Source organism: Equus caballus, chromosome 31 (genome assembly GCF_041296265.1).
Source record: "Equus caballus isolate H_3958 breed thoroughbred chromosome 31, TB-T2T, whole genome shotgun sequence".
Classification (NCBI taxonomy): Eukaryota; Metazoa; Chordata; class Mammalia; order Perissodactyla; family Equidae; genus Equus; species Equus caballus.
In genome coordinates this window covers 9263158-9289210 of record NC_091714.1, presented here as the reverse complement: position 1 = coordinate 9289210, position 26053 = coordinate 9263158, and the positions used below count along the sequence as shown (strand labels likewise).

At 39.9% G+C, this 26053-nt stretch overlaps 1 protein-coding gene across 1 annotated transcript; it reads right to left on the bottom strand.

The window, feature by feature from the left end:
* Nucleotides 1–5277: 5277 nt before the first annotated feature.
* Nucleotides 5278–24036, bottom strand: RSPH3 (radial spoke head 3). Its single transcript, XM_001491976.6, has 8 exons — nt 22969–24036; nt 19022–19109; nt 12724–12865; nt 11083–11228; nt 9875–10078; nt 8140–8302; nt 6176–6262; nt 5278–5764 (listed from the first exon to the last, which is right to left on the bottom strand). The coding sequence occupies exons 1-8, from the start codon at nt 23586–23588 to the stop codon at nt 5454–5456; spliced, it is 1761 nt and encodes a 586-aa protein (XP_001492026.3). The 5' UTR covers nt 23589–24036; the 3' UTR covers nt 5278–5453.
* Nucleotides 24037–26053: the final 2017 nt, after the last annotated feature.

The following is a 26053-nucleotide window of genomic DNA, read 5'->3' as shown; positions in this document are numbered from 1 at the left end:
CTTCGGTTAATTTCCAGAGTTCTAAAAATGTTGATTTTTGACAATTTTTGCCTGTGTTCTCATTGCTTTTATGGAGAAGCAAATTTTCAGAGGTCCTTAGTCCACCATTCCAGAAATGCTTCCTCCATAAACATTAATTTCTGTACTGTGCTGTAATAGAATGATGTATTCAGGACCTTCTGGGGAATATTCCAGTTTGTCCCCAGATAGCTGTGCTTTTTGACTTATCTATTTTTCCTGCCTTTTCTCTAATAAATACTTGCCTATGGGTCTTCTCATGATGGTCCTTCTCTCCTTGTTAATGTGCTACTTCTAATACACTGTGAGGTTAATAATCAAATAGCCAAATTGGTTAGCAGCATTACAATAGGTTTGTATGGTCCACTCAGTGTGTGGACTTTGCGACCGCTCAGAAGTCATTTTGGCTTTTTCTCTTCTTTGTTCTAAACTGAGGTTTCTAGATATCTGAATTCAGATGAAGTGAGGTGGCGATAGCCAAATCATGGGAGATAATAGTCCCACGATACTCCTTGAGGAGCCAGAGTACATCTATAGTAGTGTACCCAATCCTGGGAAACACGTTTTAAGATTACTGACCAAATATGAGTCTCAAGGGAACAGTAACCAGGATGGAGAGTGAGGAAGTTCTGAAACTATGCCATATGAGGAATAACTGGGAAGAGTGGTGATACTGCACTGGGAGAAGGAAAAACTTAGAAAAAAGGAAAAACTTATTGGAGCATAGGATAGGACTGATACAGTAACAAAATTATTCTGTCTCCCCCCACCATAACGATGCCAAGTGGCATGATCATGACCAAAGAGCAGAGGTTAAAATGGGACAGATTTTGACTCAGTGTAAAAGAAATTTCTAATAATGGGAACTGTCCAACAATGTAACTGACTAAGCATTTACCACAGCCTGGGCCTGGGGAGACAAAACTAAGACAGAAGCTACTCTAGAGCAGCTCAGAAAGTGAAAGCCCGTCCTTAAAGTCATTAAACAAAGACTAAATGAGCAACCATTAGGGATAACTGTGCTGGATAGTGGACCAGAGACCACGACAGCTAAGGTCCATTCTAACACCACATTTTAAGGGTCTCAGACACAGGCTGGAGTAGACTGGCACCCCTACAGAGCTGGCAGACAACTTTAGGGCAAGATAAAATATTCAGTGTGAGTCTGGAGTCCCCAAGGAGTACAATATATTTTTGAACTCTGTCTACCAAAGTCTTTTTACGGTCATTAAATTATGCATGAAATTAGAGGCCAGTTAACTTTAGGGTTTTACTGACACCTAGTGGTAAATATGGACATCAGTATAATCTAAAATGTTAGAAGACAATATACACAATTATGATCACAAAAATATTTAATATTTATAAAAATTATAAATGCATATAGTGATAAAAATTTATTGTTTTGAATTCTATTTTCAAAAAGGATTTAAAATTGTTTAAATGTTATCTTCAAGCTATTTTTATCTTGAAATTTCAAACTCTTCAATTTCTTGATTGATTGTATTTATAATCAAACCTATAATGCCATTACTGTATCTTTTTTTTTTTTTTTAAAGATTTTATTTTTTCCTTTTTCTCCCCAAAGCCCCCCGGTACAGAGTTGTATATTCTTCATTGTGGGTCCTTCTAGTTGTGGCATGTGGGATGCTGCCTCAGTGTGGTTTGATGAGCAGTGCCATGTCCACGCCCAGGATTTGAACCAACGAAACACTGGGCTGCCTGCAGCGGAGCGCACGGACTTAACCACTCAGCCAGGGGGCCAGCCCCCATTACTGTATCTTTTAACTCATATATTTCAGTTATGCTATTTTCATGGTTTATGAAAAACAGAAAAATAACATCTAACTATCAATTTATTAAATTTCAATTTGTAACTTGATATCATTAAAACACAAAGGTAAATGTGCTCTGATTCAAAGGGAGAATTATAGACACCAATCTAAAACCATTAATGGTACTTTTTCATGATAGTGACACCCTGTCTGAAACATTCTTGCTCACTGAGAATGAGCCTGGAGAAGGCTGGTTTTGGTTAAACCTAGGAACCACGACTAAGAAAAAACAGGTGCTGATTGGCCTATGGGGAAACTAAACCCATGCCTGGGCCCCTTCAGAATGCCTTTATGCTAAATAAAATAAGTGAGATAAATGGCTATGGCTATTGAGCTATACAATATTTATAAAAATTTTCTGTGATTCACTTAAAAACAGAAGAGAAAAGGAGAATGCATCAAATTTTCCATAGTAAGTAAAACATATGAAAATTAAGATTATAGATAAAAATTTAGCTGATGTGGTTGATATGTTTTAACAACATGATAGGAAAATAAAACTTTTCTAGGATAGAAGAAATGGGTACTCTTAACATTTTGATAGTTATGGTACCATAACATTTTGATACGAATGCAAAATGCCACTTCTCCCATCCCTATTCTGACTTTTAAAGGAATCGGAATCTCCAAATGCTTCTTCCTTCTGCAGGTCCTCCCCCCTCCCATGAATTTTAAAATAAAACACAGAGTGATAAGCCAGTTCTTTTTCCTACTTAAAGGCAAACCACCTTATGCGTGGGACAGACCATTCCTTGCAGGTGAGGACTCGAGTGCAGGCAGTCTGGCTCGTGTCTGTACTTCCTGTCACCACCCTCTGCTGCCCTGAGTGACTTCCCGGGTTGTGCCAATAGCCCCCAGCCCAACACGAGCCAGGAGGGCTTCACCACCATGACGCCGGCGCTAGAGAAAACGACTTCCACTTTTCTGATCTATTTTAGTGACATGAGAATTTATGTCAGAGATGGCAATCTATAAATTTATCATCCATTTTATTACTATTTAGCTTGTGCTAACTTAGTGTTAGTTGAAATAACAGAAAGGAATAGAACTCCTAGGAAGAGTATTAGCAAAACTGGGCAAAATCAATGCAAATTTGAATATTTGTATGCATCTAACCCATTTACAAAGTTGCTTACAGTAACAAAAAATCTTCTAGACACACGGAAGCTAAGCATATTGCCTTATGACTTACCATAAAATCCTTTATATGCTTAAAGAAATTCTTCATAAACTTTAAGAAAATTTTAAGTTTCCGTGCAATGTTTTTTCTCCAGATAACATATAACCCGTTTCTCTAAGTTTTCTCACAGGGACAACACCTAACTCTCAATTGTTTTTGTTTCTCTCTAGGATGGAATGGGATGGGAGTAAAGCTTAACCAATTTCAGCGTGGGCTCTATAGTTTCCATTTATTTTAATACATTGAATTAATTTATGGAATTACAGAGCACAGGTGGGGATGTTTAGCGTGTAACAGGATTGAATTATTGTAAAGGAGGGTCAGAATGGAAGGCAAGCGACCTCAAATCCATTTTGGAAGAATACTTAAAATTGCAGGTATTTGAAAAGCACTAATAATAATGATCTACAACAACCCCAGTTAAAAAAGTTTTTGGTTTTCTTGCCAAAATTAGTAACATAAATTTTAGGATGATCATAAAAACTTTAACTACATAAGTTTAACTAGGATGGAACAAACCCAGCAATGGAAACAGGTGTGATTCTAATTTTTAAAATGCTGTTGATGCAATAATTTATTTAAAGTTATTCTTTGTACCTCGTAAGAGCTCAACGTTGTTCAGAAGAAAGTGCAGTGGATTAGAAGTAAGAAGGTCTGGGTTCCAGCTGTCGTCCCATTCCTTACGAGGCTTATCGCCTATGGGAAACCACTTAGAATCCCTGGGCTGTGCTGCCTCGTTTGCACCCCGACTTTGCTCAACGCCACCGCTAGGCTGTATCTGCAGCCTCCCACAGGATGCCCGACACACAGCAGGCCCCCAGTGTTTGCGGGCTGATCCAACTGACGACTGATTGAAAACGAGAATAAAAGCACCACCGCGCGTACTTCAGAAGGGTTGCAATGAGGTTAAAATGATATAGTGATAAAATACGTAGGAAAATGGTTTGAGAACCATATGATGCCATCTAGACATACAGTCCAGTTCTTTGTACAAATAGAGAAAGATGTTCTTTCTCCATTTTTAAAATGCAGATATATTTTTGATACTTAACTTAAAAAGAAATTAAAGTAAATGTGTTAATAACTGCAAGTTATTTCAAATCACCACAGCTTATATATCTATAAATATTCTGAGAAAAATAGGCTATATCTACCTGAAGCCTCAGACTTCAGTGATTCTTTAAGATTAACATGATTAGAGATAAAATATCTGTGATTTTCAATAGTGCAGGTAAAATCTCCAAACAAGTTCAGATTAAAAAATCAAAGGTGCTGGGGTCAGCCCCGTGGCTGAGTGGTTGAGTTAGTGCGCTCCGCTTCAGTGACCTGGGGTTTTACCGGTTCAGATCCTGGGCATGGACCTAGCACTGCTCATCAGGCCATGCTGAGGTGGAGTCCCACACAGCACAACCAGAAGGACCTGCAACTAGAATAGACAACTATGTACGTGGGAGCTTTGGGGAGAAGAAGAAGAAAGAAAAAAGAAAAAGATCGAATGTGAATTCCCTATATATAACACAATCATATTACGTAATATCTTACCTTATTTTAAAAAGATAAGAGATTTACATGAACTAATGTTGAAAAGTCTAAGATACATTGTTAGGTGAAAAATGCAAACAACACATTTATATTTATATAAAAAAGATCAACCCATATATTTCTAGGTGTTCAAATACGTATGTATGTGAGTATTTCGAGAAAGGCCTAGAAGGTACACACCTAACTGATAACAGCCGTTATCTCTGAGGAGGGGAAGGGAACTGCATGAGGGCAAGGAGGGACTTTAGAGTTATTGGCATTGCCTGAAATTGCTTGACAGTAGGAATCTGAAAAAAATAGACGAGAGCGTATTATTAATTCCTGGAATCCCTCGAGCCTTACCCGAACATTGAAGCTGAAAGGGTAACTATCTGTTCAATTTTATACAAATAAGGGTATGTTTCTTGGTCTTGCCCAGGAGGCAACACTATAGCTTCCAGTAACAACATTTAGGCATCCTTTCGTAGAGTAAGTTAAATGATTTTCCTATTGAGAAGAAAAGCTCGATGGCTGACAGCACTGATATTTAACATTAAACATCACACTTACTAAAAAAGGAACTAACCCACAAAATTAGAAAGATTAAGGAAAAATATCTTTGTTAGTTATATATACTGATAATGGGAAGCTCGGAATTAAGCATAATTCTCATTAGAGTTAATATAGCTTCTAGATGTTACTATTAAATAAATGAATTAAGCATTTGTTTCCTTTTTTATTAGTTTTATTATTCCAACATATTTGATTTGCCCAGACCATTATACAAAAAGACATGTTGACTAAATACAACATAATTTCCATCATCTGAGGGGACTCACGCATCATTACCTGATTGCTTGTGATGCTGACCCGCGGCTGATTGGTTTCGCGGCTCCCCTCTATTGTGACGGTTCTTCCTTCCCTGAGGACTTCCTCATTTCTCTTTGTTCATCCTCTTCTTCCTCCAGAAGCCTCCTCTCTTGGGATGACAGTTTCTCCAAATACCTTCCGTCAAGTGGTGGTAGGGACTCTCTGTCTGGAGGTGGCCCCTGTGACTGTGATGTGCTTTGTCCCTGGATTTCGGGACCCACCAGCGGATCCCTCACTGCTGCAGGACCACTGAGCCTGTCCCCGGGTCTGAACGACAGGCGCTCGTCCTCCTTGTGCTCATACATCATCAGTCTCTTATCAACCACCTCGCGAATCAACACTGAAAAATTACATGTACAGAAATCACTGTGATGTTTTCATGTCTCAGTAGTTACAATGCTGATGTATAGATGAGGACAAGGCATATAACATTTACCAGGCCTCATCCATTCCCAGTAGCATAACATTTTATATAGAGTTAGTACACTTAACTTCTATGCCACTTAATGTATGGAATATGAATTATATTCAATGCCTGTTTTAACAGAATATCATTTATAAAGTAAAGACAGAAGACTAATTTTGATCAAATTATAGAAGAATATAGAAACAATACTGAGGGTAAAAATTTGCACCTTTGTTAATATAATTGATATACTGAAAATCGAAGAAAAGTAAAATTAAAATCTTTTTCCTATTTATTCTTTCTACTGGAAAATTTCAGAGATAACTTTTAAATAAAAGAACTTACTGTCAAGCACTGCTCTTCCCACCATGCTGTATTCCATGGTTTTATCAACTTCATTCATTAGCCATGGAAGGAATCCTATCTCAATATCTGTCATAAAGAAAGTTCATTTCATTAAGTGATTTTTATGAATCATTATATATAGGGAGAATCTGTGCTTTTCCCCTAATGTTAGATTCATCAACATTGTCTTCTTAACACAAAATGTTAAACAGACTCATACAGCATTACTTTTGCCATATTCTTCATACACGTTCGGTCCATTTCCTTTCTATTGCAGTAGAAACAGTATTTTCAAAATGCTGACGCTTCCTTGAAGTCAAAGCCTTCAGAGCTGACTTTATAGGTGCAATCTGATCAAGGAGACGGATCAAGGAGGCAGGGAGTGGGGGTGGATCTGGAGCTGAACTCCAATTGAAATGCAATGCGAATCCGGGATTGAGCAATAGAATGCCCCCACCTGAAGCTGGGGTCTAACAGCTGATCAAGACTCTGAGGATAGAGGTCAGAGGACATCTGAGAAGGCCATCGAGAAATGGGTCAGAAACTAGGTGTTGCCATTAGTGATAAATTTGTTCAAACTAAAATGGGAATCTACGGTGCAAGCACTGAAAAAATATGGTCCATTACAATATACGTTTTAATGTTTGAGAATGGCTTTTCCTGGCAGGCAGGCACCTAATTGTTATTTTTGAATGGGGTGACAATAGAGTGTGAAAGAATATTACATTCACTACTAAAAACAACTTTTATCTGAGGCATGAATCTCATTTGCAAGCTTTTAAATGGTCTATAACTGACTTTTTCAGCAATTCATGAGAGAGAAAAGATTCCCAGCCTCTGTGACTAACAGCAAGAGGCCTTGCTAGCCCCCAGGAAGGCGGCGAGGCAGCATGGACAGAGCTCTGGACCTGGAGTCTGAGGCCTAAATGCCTCCCTGTCTGAGTGCTGGTGAGCAAGGCATTTAACCTCTCTGAGCTTCAGTTTCCACTTTTGAAGAATGGGAATTAATGTGCCCTATCCACCTCAGGGGGTTCTTGGGAGGGTCAAATGGTAGCATGTATGGAAAACACTACATCCACTGGAAAGTACAATATAAATGTAAACGAACAATATTTGTTTGTACTCTGACCTCTGTTTATTGAATTGAATACGTAAACAGTGAAAATTAATATTACTAACATCTGCCCCAAAATACTATCAGGCATTTGGAATGGGGCCTGTATACAAAGCACGGTGGATTTAACTACTTTTGCACCCGCAGAAGGAGGGTGGCAGTGAGGACACAGCAACCCATACCCTTCACCTGGCCAGGCCAGCTAAGGAGAGGTGGCTCTGAGGGGCTCCTAACAGCTGGCTAACAGGTACGAGTTCTAGACACGCAGAGACCAGGTCCCTGCCTCTTTTTTCTCTCTAACACCTAACATGGTGCCTAGAATAGTGTAAACACCTAATTAAATGAATAAATGACCTCAATAGCGGCCCCCCAAAGGGCTTTTGACTAGAATTGGAAGTCAGCTGAGAAAAAGTTACGAACTATTTATATATACAAGCACAAGTGCTTTCCAGCCCGTAAACCTTTCATATATATGTGATGACATTTAACTCCTAAAAAATTGTCATTTTACACCTAAGGAAACGGAAGGTCAAAAAGCAAGTTAATGAGGAAGCTGGGACCCAAACTCAAGTTTTTGACATCAAGTCCCTATTTCTTCCTACTATTCAATGTTGCTTCTTAATCAAGACAAAGTAACGTCCTAAAATCAAGATCTTTACAATTCACTTCTTCCTAGTAACAGTACTTACTTAAAACAACTATGACTGACTTTTTTATTTGCTTTAGAGATGGAAAGAGTCTAATTCAAAAGAAAAATGGGCATGTGATAAATATGATACTTGTGATAAATGTGGACCATTAAGAGGATGCTTATTGTAACAGAGTTGAGCTAATACAACCCTCCACCAACCTCTTTGAACGGGATCATAGAAGTAGCCACCATCCCTGAGGCTGTCAAACACAGAAGGGAGGAGGTCGGCCAGGTAACGCTGTGCAAACACCTGCGCCGCGATCTTCTGCGCAGTCTCGTTATGCTTATGGACCACTTCCCACTGCTGCTGCTTCCGCCGCTCCTGCCCAGAGAAAGACGCCAGCGCCGGTGGTTACTTAGCCGCTCCGTCCTCCCCAGATACTGAATCCAGTGAGTGGAAGAATTTCGACTTAGATTTGCATCAAAAAAATGGACTGCAAGGTACCTATTAAAGGTTCATATTTTTCATCGAGACTTTAATGAATTTCAACAGCTAGTAGGTACTGACCTCATAAAAGAGATGGAGCTTAAAGTAAAAGTCATCTCCTGAAAGTAAAACATTTCAAGGAAAATAATTTCAATATATACGTGCTTGACTATATGGATGATATCAAAGGATAATAATAGTTACTTATATTTTTAATGAGTATTATCATAAAGTATTGCTGATACGAAAATTATAGTGCTTAGACATCTTCAATTAAAGAACTTGGGCCAATGAATTACCTCATTTGTAATGATTCTTTGAATTCATAAAGTTCTGAAAATTATAAAACCTCTCTTTTCTTGTTGCTTCTTGTAGAGCACATATCTGTAATGCTAAAGAACTGTCTTCTCCCGTAGAGAAGTGGGAGCATTAATATATTTTCTAATTAAGTCTGTTTTCAAAGTTTTAAGCAAATACAAATCTAGATGATTTGTATTCTTCATTTTTCATAATATATTTGCTAATAGTAAATAAATAAATAAGTATTCCTTGATAAAGATTTCACTGATTATTTCAGCAAAGCTAATTTTGTCATTGTTCATTTTATATTTGTAAACAAATAGTCGTGCATTTGCACAATCTTTACCATAAGCCCTATGCTCTTTACACAATTAATTAGTCATTTTGGAGGGAAATTGAAAGGCCATTTGATTAGGTATTGAGTAGAATATACCAACAACTAAGCTATTCTGTGCAGTAAGTTGGACTCTTTGGGAAGTTAACTCTTTTACGTATTCAAGCACTCCTTTATAATTTCTTCATTCAGTGTACAACATAGGGTGACAGTTATTGCCAGACTCAGAAGGACCCTAAAGATTCCTGAGCCTACTGTTTCCTAACTGGAGGTTATTGGCAAATTTTAAAAACTGGATTCTAAAACTTTTATTAAAGGTTCTAAAAACCTATAATCTAAAAAATATTCTCTAATGACCCAGGTAGTTCTGGTATATCCCTAAGGGTGTAGAGAAGGACCTGGCCACTGAGAAAAAGACTCAAAAGTCTATCTAGACCCTCTGCTTCTTATCCCCCATCTATCCCCAACACACTCCACTTTTTCTTTCCACCTCTTCTGCTACTGACTTATGGCAAATTGATGTATTTCTTTCTCTAAGACTCTTGATATTTAAGAAGGCCTTTCAGTTGGGACATATGCAATTTACTGCATTTAGGAACTTTCGGGAACTCTATTTAGGTACATTTATATATGTTCAAATGTAAAAAAAAGTAATTCAGTCCATGAAAGATGTATGATCTAGAGAACAGGAGAGACCCTAACAACAAATACTATAGGTCTTTTCTAACATGTTTCCAAAGATCTTTAGCTCTATGACATAACACATGTAAATTTGAGCATAATCTGTTAAATAAGCAAAAGACTGTCTAAGAAAGAAAAACAGAACTCTATACTTTTTCCTCTTGGTGGCGTCTCTCTTGCTCTTCAAGTCTCTGAACTTCAGCCAGCTCAACGTTGCGTAACTCTTCATATGCATACTGACTGGCCTGCAGGTTAGCCAGCTCCTCCTCCTCCATTACTTCCAGAAGAGACTGCTCAATGGTCTTTCCCACCAACACTTCTAACATTGGTTTAACTTCAAGATCAAAGTCAAAGAGCTTGAACACACAAAACAAAGCAAATTTAAAACTTTAATCACGAACCAAATGCTCAATGAAAAAATAGCCAGAAGAGCAGCAATAACAAGACACTATTCATTGTCTTCTGGGTGCCAGACACTGTGTGGGTGCTGGATTTATGTTCCCAATCCTCAAAATCGCCCTGCAAGGCACACAGAATAGCATTTTGTTTACAGGCAAAAATTGGTTAAGTCAAAGTTATTAAAAAGACCCAGGCATCATCAAAATGAACCCTGATACTTAACAACTTTAAGATCAAACTCTGAAACCCAAGAAATATCCTTGTTTTTCCTATTCTCTGCCTTTTCTGCTCGATTTTTACTGTTTGTTTTTGATAAAGAACTAAGGAACAAGAACAATGGGTATTCTGGTGATTCATCTCCAGGATTTAGAGGCAAACATGTTCTTCTATGTAGCTGATGAAGACTTATTTCCCAGTTCCAACGATGCTTCTTTCAAGTTCCTTCAAGTTTTAAATCTCATTTAAGTTATTATGCACATACGCATTGACTTTTCTTCAATTTCATAAACTGGCCTATCTATGCATTCCACATTGATAGGAAAATGTAGTTATTTTAGGATTTTTTTTTTAACAGAGAGATTATCTTCATAAAAGTTATATAATCTACAAGCAACTAATAGTGGAATCTTTTATACTAGAGATCCTATTTTTCCTTATTTGCTACAAATCTACCTTATATTCATACATTAAGCAAGTATGCAAACACACAAAAATAAAATCTGTGAATATTCTAAGAACATTTCTAATGATGTTCATTTCTGATCAGCAAAGAGGAGAAATCAGAGAATGGAATTTGAAAACATTTCTGGGTACATCAGGATAAAACTACTATTACAGAAAAATTTGGAAAGAAATCCAGTAACTAGAATCTTTCTGATTGTGGTTTGTACTTACGTTAAGCTTTTAACTAAACAATCTATTTATAAAGAAGATAGAGGGAAGTCCAAATAATGTACTATACCTCTCCTTCTAGTATTTGGGTGGCCACATCTTTGCCGGTTTTGGCAGGAATAAAGAGTGGTGTTGGTGGTCTGTCCAAAAATGCATCTGTTTGGCATTCCATATCAACTTCTATGGTGCGGTCAGCAATTTCTTCAAGGTATAATTCTAAGAGAACACCATATACATTGATTTGAAACTCTGGTCTATTTCAAGCATATATGTGTATTTGAAACTTCGACTCCTTCAAAATAGAATGAACACGCACAAATGTGAGCTCAGGTCACATACTGAACTAAGTGCTTTTATATATTTGGAAGACCACAGAGTCAGTCAGGCTAGAGCATTTGTTGAATGTCAAGAAAGCACTGAGCGTTGTATATGAAAATGGAACTAGAGGAGAACATGAAATCACAGATGTATATAAGATTCAAAGCATAACAGGGCATAGAAAGTTAATAATCCATCTGCATAAGTGAGTCCTAAGATAGTAAACGGATAAAGATTTGAAAATTCTGGATATTTAAAATAATTATGCACCATGTCACTATGTTATTTGATGTTCCCTCTAGCCTTTAGATTATAAACAGATATACGAAAACAAATTTCATCTTAGGAATAATTTATATGAAGCAAGGGCAATGTGGTATCATGCAAAGAACATGAGAAGTGGAGTCAGATGTGGACTTAGCCAAGTTACACCCTGTTCGGGCCTCAGTTTCTTCACCTGTAAAAGGGATCATAATTATCTGTCACATGGAGTCTTTGTAATAATAAAGGCGATACGCAGGTAAAGGACCTGGTGTAGTCTGAGATATAGGAAATACTCAACCAAAGGTGGCTGCTATTGTATCACGTGATATTCTGATGGCATAAATAAACACTAAAGTTTAGCTCTCACAGAATTATAACTATATTGGCTAATCACAGACATATGCTCTAGACTTGGCCTCAAGGTAGGGGAAAAAGCGTGGCATGCTTCTCTGCCATTGACCCTTAGTACTCAGAAATAACTCTGATGGATCCACTCACCATCTTGGCAGCGTGCAAAGTGGATCTCGAGTAGTGACATCAGTCCAAGGAAAACCCCAAGTATTGTCTGATTATCGAGATCCTGTCAACCACACAGCTAGACCCTCCAGGTCCAGGTAAGCCTCTGTAGCTGAGGACAGGTAGGAAAAGCCTGGCACTGGCCTGTGGTGGGAGAGCCTGTGTGGCCCTGGGGAACATGCAAAGTGAGAGGAGAACCAAAGCAGAGAACAGAAGAGGCCGTGCTGAGAGAGGAGGACTCAGATCTGAATGGGCCCACTCCTCTTAAAAGACACACAAAATGCCCAAACAGAACTACACTGCTCTTCTGCCCTGCAATTCCAACAGCGACTCACGCTGGGCTACGAAAGGAAAAAGTGAGAAAAAATCTCCGTTTGAGAATAGAGTATGTGAAAAGGGCTGAGCGTGAATGAATTTGGTCATAAATACTGTTTAAAAAAACCCCACCTCATAGTTCCAGGCATACCCAATATAATAATAATATATAGTCTATGAATTTGTTGGGAAGTCCTGGGTAGAGTAACAGATATGTAAATAATACAAAGGCCCAATAAAAATGAACCGACTTAGGAAAGTGAGCAAACCAGGGAGCTGCCACGGCATGGTCACGTACCTGTCTGCACGTCCACGTGCTGCCTGCCTTCCACGGGTTCGGGCGTGTGTGGTCGGAGCTGTTCTTGGGCTCGTTTTCTGGCAAGAGCCCTCCTCTTAGCCTGGTGCTGTCTCTGAATCTCTAGAGGATCAGGCTGCCCAGACTAAGGGTGACAGAAAAGGCTTCTAAAATTCAGAAAATATTTCTCACAGCATGCAGAACTACCACTCCGAAAGTGATTCCCGGAGAGTCTAAAAGCGTCTGTCATACAAGGCTTCCTGATTATCAGTGACTTGAAGAAAATTCCATTTGAACTTAGACAATTATAAAGATGTCTGACAAAGCAGAAAAGTAACTTCAACGTCTGGCTAACTGGAAGGAACGGGTGCAGAATCCTATCTAGGACCTTGTCCTTCCTGATCCCAGCATTTTCACCATGAATTCCTCTGGTGCCTAGTAACCCAGCAGACTGACGTAACCATCCAGTAACAATAAATTTTAATGTGTAGTTAAGAAAGTGCAAAGCACTATGATTTTTAAAAATCTGAATTTCACTCAGACGGAATTTCCTTAAAAAATACATTAACTCACAAGGAAAACCACCTCAGTCCAAATGAAGTCTGTCCAAGTGCACAAGATGATAGCTAAGAGATTAAAAATATAACTATTCACAGTAGTTCTGCAACATCTGGAGGTCCTCGATTTCATATCTGTATCTCCCTTCGTGGTCATTCTCTATAGCTAACCTGTCTTATATCAAGGTAAATACGAAAAGGAAGGGAAAATATAAAAGCACTTTGCATGAAAAAAATTATAATATTTAAAACTAGATTTCTAAAAACACTTTAACTGAAATGACAATGTAATAACATTAAAGTTTTTCAAAAAGAAAACTACCTATAATCCCATATCCTAATACAATGGCTACTGTCATTTAAATACACAGTATTTTATCAGTCTTTGGGTGGGGAACATGATGTAATCTAGACAGAAATTGAAATATAATGATGTACACATGAAATTTATATAACATTATAAACCAGTAACCTCAATAAAAAAATAAGAATAACTCTTTTTAACAAGTGAAAAAAACCCCCAAAAATAAATGCAGTTTTTTTTGAAGTTGTGATGGTACCATACATTTTATAGTTTTTCTAACTTAACACTGTCTATCATAAACTTTCCCCATATTTGCACTAAATGGTGGAAAGAAGAGCATTGGCTCCAAAGCTCAAATTCCAACTCTTCAATTTATTAATCACTAAGATTAGTAAAGCTTGGACTACTAACCTAAGTTTGCAGATATTCAGCTTTCTTGTCTGGACAGTGGGAATACTAACAACACCTACCTCAGGTTTTGATTGTAAGGAACAGGTCAGAGGATAATGTAACAAGCCTAACACAATCTCTGACACAGAATAGCTCTTCTGCTACATAGTTATCATAGAGAAAGAATCGCCTATAACTCACTCCATTTTCTAATACAAGTACTATTGTCATTTTGGGATCATTTAGTGAAGGCTTTTTTTCTTTGTGTATATATTCTACATTATTATAAATATCATCCTTGATTTATTTCCATTTTCTTTTTCTTCTGAGGAAGATTAGCCCTGAGCTAACTTCTATGCCAATCTGCCTCTATTTTTTTGTATGTGGGTTGCCACCACAGCATGGCTGATGGATGGTGTAGGTCTGGCACCCGGGATCCAAACTTGCAAACCCTGGGCCACCTATGTGGAGCAGTGTGCCAAACTTAACCATTATGCCACGGCCCGGCCCCTCCATTTTCTCAGTGTAACAGAATTACAAATGTCAGCTCTTGAAAGATTTGGAGTAATGTGAATGCAACAAGTTCATTTTAGAAATGGATTGCCCAACTTAACTGTTTCAGGGTCTAGTTAAAAAACGCATTGCCCAACTTAACTGTTTCAGGGTCTAGTTAAAAATCTATTTTTCAGAAAGTTTATTTTGAAATAATTCATAATAGGTTGCAAAAATAGTAGATAGAGTCCTGTTGTACCCCTCAGGAAGCTTCTTCCAATGGTGACATTTTATATAATTGTGGCACAATATCAAAATCAGGAAATGAACACTGGCAAAATATGATATGACAGTGATCTGTAACAGATGTTACTCAGTTTTCACAATTTTACGTGCATTGATTTGTGTTTGTATCTGTGTATATAGTTCTACATGATTTTACCCCATATACAGATTCGTGTAACCACCACTATGATCAAGGTAAGACCTGTTTCATCACAACAAAGGAGCTCCCTGGGTATTCCTTTCTATTTCTCCCAAGTCTCACCTTCATCCCTGTCCCCTGGCAACCACTAATCTGTTCTCCATCTGGATAGTTTTGTCTTTTCGAGAATGTTACATACAAGGAATACGATAGTACGTAACCTTTTGAGATTGGCTTTTTTCAGTAAGTATAATGCCCTTGAAGTCCATCCAGGTTGTTACATGTATCAATAGTTCATTCTTTTTTGTTCCTGAGCAGTTCTTAATTGTGTGGATGTACCAGGTTTGTTTAACCACTTACCTATTGAAAGACACTTAGGATGTGTTTTCAGTTTTTGGCTGTCATGATAAAGCTGCTATGAATGTTCACTTGTGTGCAGGTTTATATGTGAATATAAGTTCCCATTTCTCTGGGATAAATGTCTACAAGTACAATTGTGGAATTGAATGGTAAGTGCTAGTTAGTTTTGATAACACTGAACAATTTTCTAGGGTGGCTGTACCATTTTACATTTCTATCAGCAAAATACGAGAGTTCCAGTTGCTCCATATCCTCACAAGCATTTGCTGTTATCACTATTTAAAAATTTTAGCTTTTCTAACAGGTGCATAGTTATATCATTGTGGTTTTAGTATGTATTTCCCTAATGGCTAATCATGTTGATTTTTTTTTTTAATGTGCTTATTTGCCATCCCTTTCTTTTCTTTGGTGAAATATTTGCTCATGTTTTTTAACCATTTTTTCTTTTTCTTTTTTTTTGGTGAGGGAGATTGGCCCTGAGCTAACATCTGTGCCAATCTTTTTTGATTTTGTATGTGGGACGCCTCCACAGCATGGCTTGATGAGCAGTGTGTAGGTCCACACCCAGGATCTGAACCTGTAAACCCCAGTCTGCCAAAACGGAGCATGCAAACTTAACCGCTATGCCACCGGGCTGACCCTTGACCATTTTCTAACTGGACTTTTTTCTTCTGAGTTTTAAGAGTTCTTTATATATTCCAAATATAAGACGTTTGTTGGATACGTGGTTTGCAAATATTTTCTTCTGGTCTTAGCTTGTCTTTTTGTCCTTTTATAAGGGTTTTTCACACCACAAAAGTTTTAAGTTTTGAAGTCCACTTGATCATGTTTTCTTCTCTGGATCAACTCTCTGATTAGCCCTAGATTCTGAAGGTTTTCTCCTAAAAGTTTATAGCTTTACATTTCATATTTAAACCCATGATCCATTTGAACTAATTTTTGTATATGGTGTAAGGTTTAGGTCATGGTTCATTCAATTTTTTTGTCTATGGATGTCCAATCGCTCCAGCACCATTTGTTGAAAATACTGTCTCTCCTTCATTGACCTGCTTTTGTCCCTTTGTCAAAAATTAGTTGGGTGTATTTGTGTTGGTTTATTTCCGAGTTCTCTATTTTGTTCCATTGGTCCATGTATCTATACCTCCACCAGTATCACCCCGTCTTGACACAATTACTAACATCATACATAGTAAGTCTTAACGTTGGGTATAGCAATTCCTCTCACTTTATTCTTCTCTTTCAAAGTGGCTTTAGCTATTTTATTCTTTTGCCTTTCCATGTAAATTTTAGAATAAGCTTGTCTAGATCTACATAAACTTGCTGGAATTTTGGTAGGAATTGTGCTATACTTATAGGTCAACTTGGGGAAAATTAACATCTTTACTATGGTGAGTCTCCCAATCCATGCACATGGTATGTCTCCCCATTTCTTTAGAGGGTCTTTGATTTCTTCCTTTTTAAAAATAGCCATCATATAATTTAAAAAATCAATTTATTTAAACAAAAACAAAAACAGTTCATCCCTTTCTCCCACTCCTCATCCTCTGCCTCTGGCAACTACCACTTTGTTCCCTGTATCTATGAACTTGCTTTTTTTTTTTTACTATATATTTTTTGATTACACATCGAAAAGAGATCATATGGCATTTGTCTTTATCTGTCTGACTTATTTTACTTAGCATAACTCACTCAGGGTCCATCCATCTTGTTGCAAATAGCAAGACTTCTTTCTTTTTAGTAGCTGAATAATATTCCATGTATATATACACACCACAATTTCTTTATCCATCCATCCATTGATGGACCCTTAGATTGTTTCCATATTTTGCCTATTGTAAATAATGCTGCAATGAACATGGGAGTGCATACATCTTTTTAAATTAGTGTTTTCATTTTCTTTGGATAAATATCCAGATGTGGAATTGCTGGATCATATGGTATTTCTAATTTTAATTTTTTTAGGAACCTCCATACTGTTTTCCATAGTGGCTGCACCAATTTACATTCCCATCAACAATGCACAAGGGTTCCCTTTTCTCCACAACCTCGCCAACACTTGTTATTCCTTGTCTTTTTGATAATCGCCATTGTAACAGGTGTGAGGTGATATCTTATTATGGTTTAGATTTGCATTCCCTGATGACTAAAGATGTAGAACATCTTTTCATGTACCTGTTGGTCATCTGTATGTCTTCTTTGGAAAAATATCTATTCAGATCTTCTGTGCATTTTTTAATTGAATTATTTGTTTTCTGCAATTGAGTTGCATGAGTTCTCTCTATATTTTGGCTATTAGCCTCTTATCAGATACACGATTTGCAAATATTTTCTCCCATTCAGCAGGCTATCTTTTCATTTTGTTGATGGTTTCCCTTGCTGTGCAGAGTCTTTGACTTCCTTTATCAGCATTTTGTAATTTTTATCTTACAGATCTTGTGTATGTTTTGTTAGATTTATACCTAGGTACTCCAGTCTTTTGGGAATGATTGTAGACAGTATGGTGTTTTAAATTTTGTTTTCCACATGTTCCTTTTTAGTACACAGAAATATGACTGGTCTTAGTGTGTTGATCTTGCATCCTGCGACGGTGTTCAACTCACTAGAGTTCTAGTACTTTTTGGTAGATTCACTGACATTTTCTATGTAGATAATTTTGTCACAGAAAACGCCGAAACACACGCCTACAGCCAGTGTGCGCTGCTACTGCCACAGAAAATGCCAAAACACACGCCTACAGCAAACAATTGAGCTGTGGTTTCCAAATGCAGGCTCCTGAACTGGCTGTACCAGAATTGCCTAGAGAAGTTTATTAATAATGCGTATTCCCGTGTCCAACCCTTGGATGTTCCCATGCAGTAGATCCAGGGTACGGCTGAAGCATATATATTTTTAATGAGTCTTCCAGGTGGTTTCTACCTACACTGCTTCAGAATGTCTACTATTCCATACAGCACCACGTGGGGTTAGGCACTCATCTGTCATATGGTGTTTACAGGTTATCTTAACTGTATTTCATTTCTGCACCAAGAAATCATCACTCTTAATATCATGCCACCTGTTACTCATCTCTGCATCCTAGGTACCCAGGACAGGACCTAAAACTCAATAAAGAGCTGTTGAATGAATTAAAGAAAAGAAGCATAATTCAGAATTTTTGACTAAATAATGATAATAGTATTAGAGTATGAGATAATTTAAACAAACCTAAATATATTAGACCAGTGCTACTCAAAGTGTGGTCCTCAGACTAGTGCTGTCTATAAATTGTTTGAACTGGTCTGTAACAATTTAATTATGGAAATTGACAGTAAAAGTTTAGAAACTTCTAGAGCAGTTTTCCAGAGTTCTGCTAATCTAATAAAAAATTAGGGCTTGTATTTTTTTAATTATTATTTTTAATTGTGGCCAAATACACATAAAATTTACCATCTTAACCATTTTTAAATGCACAGTTCAGTGGCATTAAGTACATTCACACTGTTACATGACCATCACTGCCATCCATCTCCAGAAGTTTTTTCCTCTTGCAAAACTGAAACTCTGTCTCCATTAAATAATAACTGCCTATTCTCCTATCCCCTAGCCCCTGGCAGCTACAGTTAGGCTTGTATTTGGATGTCTTTTTTTTTCATTTCATTTTTCTTGTAATCTATCTTGATTTCATTTTATAAATGTTTTAGTATGCAACAGATTAGAAATTAAGACAAACCAACCAACTGGTCCTTCACCACAGGTACCGTGAAAGCTCTGTTAGACCATTCAGATGACACTTACCAGCGGGGCCATTTGCAGAGCGTAAGTGTTGCCTCGGATCACCCTTCTGTCGTACATTATGTTTCCGTAACGAATAGGTTCTTCGGCTCTGTAAGACAGCAAATTCTAAATAACTACGATCTAAGAGTGTTGGTATCTATGAAGCCAACTCATTTTTAATAGGATTTAGGCTAAGATGAAAGAATTTTAAGAAAACAGATTTTTGTTTTAGCACAGTCCATAATATAAGGAGCCAAAGGGCTCCCATTTATGGAAGGCTTATTACATGCCAGGCCTTTCACATATATTATTTTATTTATTGCTCACAATAAGCTTCAAGTTGAGAACTATGATTCCCATTTCACAGAAGAGGAAGTAAGACTCAGAAAGGAACGTGCCCCAGGTCACCTGGCTAGTAAGTGGCAGAGCTGGATTTTGGCTGTAAATCTGTTTATGAAGGATTTTGGCTGTTGAAAAGGGGCCTGCCCTAAGGGACGGACAAAAGTTTGATTCAAGGATTGAAAAGTTACATTAATAGGATCAGGCTTAAAAAATAAAATCAGTCAAATTTCTCATTGTTCCTTAACCTCAAAGATATTTTTAAACGATACTGTCTCAAATGTTAAGAAAATTTTAATTTGGGGAATAAGCATGATCAATAGTGAAAAATACACAGTTGATATTTCCATTCTAAGTTCTTTCATTGCTATCCTATTCATGGCTATGAAACCAAACATCGACCTATGCCAATAACAGTACTCTAACAGAAATGATTTTCAGAGGGGTAGTAAGTTGCTTATTTATCATATATTGAAATCGCTATTGGATAACCTGATCTCATATTACTTAAAACCCAGAGATGGAGCACTGCTCATCTTTCTTGACCTCGGGGCAGTGTTCAGCTCAGCTGGTCGCTCCTTCACTGAAGCTCTCTAGGCCTCTGTGACACTAGCGTATTGTTCTGATTGTTTTCCTGCGACTTCTCTGACTGCTATTCTCAGCCTCCTCCCGTGCTGGAGCATTTCCTCAGGGCGCAGCCTTCTCTTGTCCTTAGTTGACTTCATCCAATCTCAAGGCTTCACTTATGATCCACATACTTAAAATTCCCAATTTTATTTTATCTTTAGCTCAGAACTCTCTTCTGAGCTCCAGGCATGTAAGTCCGATTGATATGCTCAATGACATCTCACTAAGATGTCTGAACGGCAACCTCAGAATTGAACGATCATTCTCCCTCTCCAACTTGTTCCTTAGTGTTCTCTATTCATTAATGGTACCACTAGCCACCCAAGTGCCTTCGTCTAGAAGCCTGGGAGTCATTCATGACTCCTGCCTCTTCCCCAATCCCTAGAGCCAGCAAGTCCTACTGATGCCACCCCCTAAATCTTTGCCACATCCACCCATGGCTCACGGCCGCCACTGTCTTCTACCTGGACCACTGTGAAAGTCCCTTGACTGTCTGGAACAACACCTCTCCCTCAGTGTGTTCTATATGTTGTAGCCAGTGATCTGTTAGAATGGAAAAATCTGTTTGCTCGATTAAAGTCTCCTAGTGCTAATTAAACGAATAATGATGAAAAGTTTTGGTTTTGTTTTTATACTATCAAAATCCAAAAAGAAAAAAAAATCTCTAACACCTTTTGCTGGTGAGGATGGGGGGAAAAGATATGTTTAAACACTCTTGGAGGAAAGGTATGTCGTTCCATTTGTTTGTATTAAAAGTACACAGGCCCTCGCCCTGGGAGTCCCACCCTGGGAATCTGCCTTATAGAAGTGAAAAGGCCAGTACAGGAGGCTGTTTACTGAAAGTTCCTTCTTTGTGGTAAAAACGGAAGCAAACTGAATATCTACCAATAGTGGAAAATTTTAATAAATTATGGTACACCCATACCAGAGGATATCACACTGCTATTAAAAATAACTGGAGGAGGGGCGGGCCTGGCAGTACAGCGGTTAAGTTTGCATGCTCCACTTTGGCGACCCGGGGTTCGCCAGTTCGGCTCCCAGGCTCAGACCTACGCACCACTCCTCAAGCCATGCTGTGACAGGTGTCCCACATATAAAGAAGAGGAAGATGGGCACAGATATTAGCTTAGGGACAATCTTCCTCAGCAAAAAGAGGATTGGCAGCAGATGTTAGCTCAGGGCTAATCTTCCTCAAAATAAATAAATAAGTAAATAAAATAATTGGAGGAATTTCCACAAAGTATTAAGTGAGAAAAGCAAGATGTTGAGAATTGTATATAATGCATTACCATTCTTATGAAGTAGACAAAGCCCTTGCATGTGTGTATATATTCACACATCTGTGCATAAACATGGGAGCGTGGACAACAGCACAGAAGCATTCTTGTGAGGTCGTTAACATGGTTTACCTGAGGGTAGGAGAGAGGTGTGTGAGGGAAGGGGGTGGGACTAAGGCTGCACTAAGAATGTCCCCAAGTGTGAATGATGTGAGTCCATTTATATAAAATTAAATATGCATGTGTAAGCATACATAAAGAAATTAGAGGAAAAAAAGGAACTAGAGCTTGTAAAATAGGGGGGAAAAGCCAAATGCAGATGAATCTGTGTAGTACAATTCTATTTGGGAAATAAACATCTCATATATATGTACATATGCCCATATACGTATGTGCATGCAAGGAGGTACAGAAGAATGATTAAGACTGCTCAATTTGGTGCAACAGGGAAGTTGGGGGTAGAGGTAGGTGGGAGAGAATTAACTTTGCATTTATTCGTCCTTATTTTGTATTTTTCATTTGCTTTGACAAGCAGACAGTAGTTTTGTAAATTGAAAACCACCAATAAGGATAATTTTAAACTGAAAAAATCAAATACATACACATACATTCCTTCTAATGGCTTGGATCAACGGATTACTGCAATACACCAATGAACTAATTCTACGAAAAAAGAAACCTTCCTAATGAAGCACCACTGATTCTTACTTCCTCTGTTGTTGATTTCATACTGATGATTTGTAACCAACCACTTAGAGGTACCAGCAAGTGTTTTTGAAAGGAGTCCCTTTTTTAAATTATTCCTTTCCTAATATATATAATCCCCCTTCAAATTTAAATTTCCTATTTTGGTTCTCTTAAAGTGACAGACATTTCTGATAGGAAAAAGTCTTGTCAGAATCAGATAATTATGAATTTAGACTCAGTGTCTGAAATAACCATCAAGAGTTACATTGTTGATGTTCAATCATTAATTCAACAATTTGTATCGAGTGCCTACTACGTGTCAGGCATGGTCCTAGGTGGACAAAACACACAAAGGTTCCTGCTTCCCTGGGGCCCGCATTCTTGGGAAGTTCTGCTAATTCCTAAATCTGTGGCTTATGGAAAGAACTTCACGAGAACCATGACATTTACGGTCCTTTCTAAATATGGATATTTCAATATTTGCAAATACTCATTAAAGTAAAAATGCAATTTGGGGTCCAGCATGGAAGGATAACCTGATGCCTGACCAAGGAGAACCCATTCCTGGTGTGGAAAGAGCTGTACTTGGCTCCCATTCTGGACATGCTATTGTGTGTGATACCTCTGTACTTGTTTCCTCATTTGCATAAAAGAGTCATAAAACCAACTTCACAGCACTGCGGACTAAGTAAGAAAATGTATGCGAATGCCCCTAGTAAGGTGCTCGGCACAGAGCTGCCCAACAGTAAACATGAGTTGGCTCAAACTTCGTGAAATAAGCCAGTTCCACGTACGTGCAATCAACCATACCAACAACTCAAGATCACTAAGGTTAACGAAGGGAGGCCACCCATGCCCCTTCTTGCTTCATTCCTCCAGAGCCCGGGAGAGTTCTCTGGGGAAGAAATTTCACCTCGGCGGCGTGTAGAGGAGGGAAAGCAGCACAGGCAGGTTTTGCCTGGGGATGGGGGGGCAAGATCCCGTGGCCCGGGCATGGGGGGCAAGGGGAGACCACGGGGCGCTGGTCTGCTCACTCACGGCTGCAGCAGGCTGTCTCGGTAACGGCGGCGCTGGCAGGGCGGGGGCCGCGGCCGGCTGGTGTAGGTGTAGGTGTAGGTGCCCATGGCCGGAGAGGTGCGGTCCGTCCACGTGGGGGCCACGCCCGGGGTCGCGCTGCCTCGCCTTCGATGGAGCTTGGCTTTGAAGCAGGTGGGCGCTAAGGCGTCGTGGGAGCGGGGGAGGTGCGCGTAGTGCCAAGGGCAGCGACTCTGCGACGCGAGGAGAGGCGGCAAGGAGGGAGGCGGGCGGGACGCGAGGTTGCCAGGACGGGAGGTGGGAGCTAGGCTATGCTCCCTGCGGGCCGCACAGAGCCCGCCGGCGACGCCGGTGCCGGTTGCCCAGCAACCCCGACTTCCGCCCGGGGGCGTAGCCTCTGGGCAGTTCCGGCGGGGGGAGTTCGCGGGAAATCCAGCGCGCAGGGGCACTTCCGGCTCTTGACTCCACCCACCCGCGCCTCTCATGCCGTTGCGCCTGCGCGTTGGCAGCTCCCCGTCCAGGGACGCCGGCATGGCGGCCTCGGTGGAAGGCCCAGCAGGGCGTGGCGGGGTTCTCCGGCCGCACTGTGGAGCGTGGCTTTGCGGGGTTGGTGTGGGGGCCATCCTCCCAGGCCCACGTGCTCCCGCTCTTCAGGGGCGTCCTGCGCTGTTTCTCCTGCCGCCGCGCCGCTGCCCCGGGCTGCCCGCCTCTGATCGCTCACCTCTGGCCCCCGGGCTCCCAGCTCTGTTACGTGCAGGGCCGGGCAGGGGCTCCCTGGGGTCTCCCGGCGCCGCCACCTCTTCCGCCCCGGCGCGCTCGGCGGCCTAGTCTGCATTTCCCGCCTGCCTTGTGTGCAAAGCTCTGTTTCCTGACCTCAGAGGACCCTGGGGCGCACGGAGCGACAAGGACTGCCCCACAGACAGCTCATTTGGGGAGAGGGGTGGGCCGTTTAGTTGAATCTTTATTCTGGACCCCCTAGACCTTAATCTGTCAGGCCGCAGGCTCTGAAGAATGAAGCATCATGGGGCGCTCAGACACTCCCCCCCCATTTGGTTTTGTTATTAGCAATGTAAAAAATTTTGTAGTTTGTGGGCGTGAAGTGTGTGTATCCCTGTGTCATTAATTATTTGCATTTGGATTTTCATTTTCTCTTTCAATTCAGATAAGTGGTGTCTGGATTTGAATCCAGGTGCTGCCGTCTGCTCGCCCCATAACCTCTGGCGAATTAATGCTTTTGTGCTTATTTTCCTAATCTGCAAAATGAAGGTAGTAAGATTTATGTCTTAGGGTTTGTCATGAGGCTGAAAAGCATTAACAAATGTAAAATACCTTGAATCTGTCTGATAGATGATAACCCGTTAGATTAAGATCTAGACCCCTTCTGTGCATTGAATCTTGTGGCCTAAAGCGGGCATAGGCATTGTATAAAGAACACTAAATACAGATGTACGGTCAGTGCTAGAGGTGAAAACACTGCGGGAAGGGTTTAGGTCTGATCACTTAATATTGAGGTAATTTATGAAAGGGCTAGAGGAGAAAGTGACATTTAAATTGTGTTTGATGTGTGAAAGTGTTTTGACTGGGGAGGATCTTGGAGGAGGTGCATTCAGAATGGCTTGATCAAATTCTCAAAAACCCAAGGTGTTTTGAGCCTTGGGGATGTCTAACTGGGTAGAATGTATATTTAGATAATTATAAGAGCTAAGGAGAAAAATAAAGCAAGGAAGAAGGGTAGGAAGTGTCGGAGGTCCGAGGGGGACAGAGGAATTTTAGATTGGTCAGGAAGGCTTCACTGAGAAGGTGACATTTGTAAAGCCCTGAGCAAGTGGAGCAAGGAAGCTTGAGACTAACATTCCAGGAAGTGGTGGGAGCAGAGTACTAAGGCAGGTACAAACCAGGTGTGTTCAAGGATCAGAGTAAGGGGGCTAGGGTGAGTGGAGCCGAGTGAACAAAGAGGAGAGCGTTAGGAAATGAAGTCAGGGGTAATGAGTTCAGATCACTGTGCCTTGTAGGTAAGTGTAAAGACTTGCTTTTTCTTTCTTCTTCTTCTTCTTTTTTTTTTTTTTTTTTTGGTGAGGAAGATTGTCCCCGAGCTAATATCGGTGCCAGTTTTCCTCTATTTTGTATGTGGGATGCTGCCACAGCATGGCTTGATGAGTGGTGTGTAGGTCCACAGCCAGGATGGGAACCCACATACCCCAGATTGCTAAAGCAGAGCACATGAACTTAACCACTATGCCACTGGGCAGCCCCAAAACTAACTTTTACTCTGAGATTAAAAGGCCCTGAGGGAGGGCTGGCCTGGTGGTGCAGTGGTTAAGTTCGCATGTTCTGCTTTGGTGGCCTAAGGTTCACAGATTTGGATCCTGGGCGTGGACCTACACATGGCTCATCAAGCCATGCTGTAGCAGCATCCCACATAGAAGAACTGGAAGGACCTACAACTATGTACTGGGGCTTTGGGGAGAAAAAAAAAAAGGAAGATTGGCAACAGGTGTTAGCTCAGGGCCAATCTTCCTCACCAAAAGAAAAAAGAAAAAGCTCCTGAGGGTTTTGAATAGAAGCTTAACATAATTTTATTTTTTAAAAAACATTTCTATTCTGGTTGGGTTGAGAATAGACTGAGGTGGGCACAGGCAGGAGCAGAGAGACCAAATAGAAGGCTCTTACTTGGTAAGTTTGGCTGAGAGTTGCTTGGATCAGGAATCAGGCAGTGGAGGGGTGAGAGGGATCAGAGAGATGATCGTGGGTCTATTTTGAAGGTAGAAACGGATTAGAAGTGGGGCACTAGAGAAAGAAAGGAGTCAAAGATCACTCTAAGGTTTTTGATTAAATGTTGGACATTGTGTAGGAAAACTACAGAGGGGCTCTGGCTGGTGTTCTCTTTCTCCGGAGGATTAATTTGATTCTGGCTGGCATTAGAGTGGGAGCAGATGACCTGTAATCAAGGATTCAGACTTTGGGAGGGCTGATTGCTTTCTGGCTTGCCCTTATTCCAGAGCATAGGCCTTTAAGAATCTCAACAGAGGGGCCGGCCCGGTGGAGCGGTGGTTAAGTGCGCACGTTCCGCTTCGGCAGCCCCGCGTTT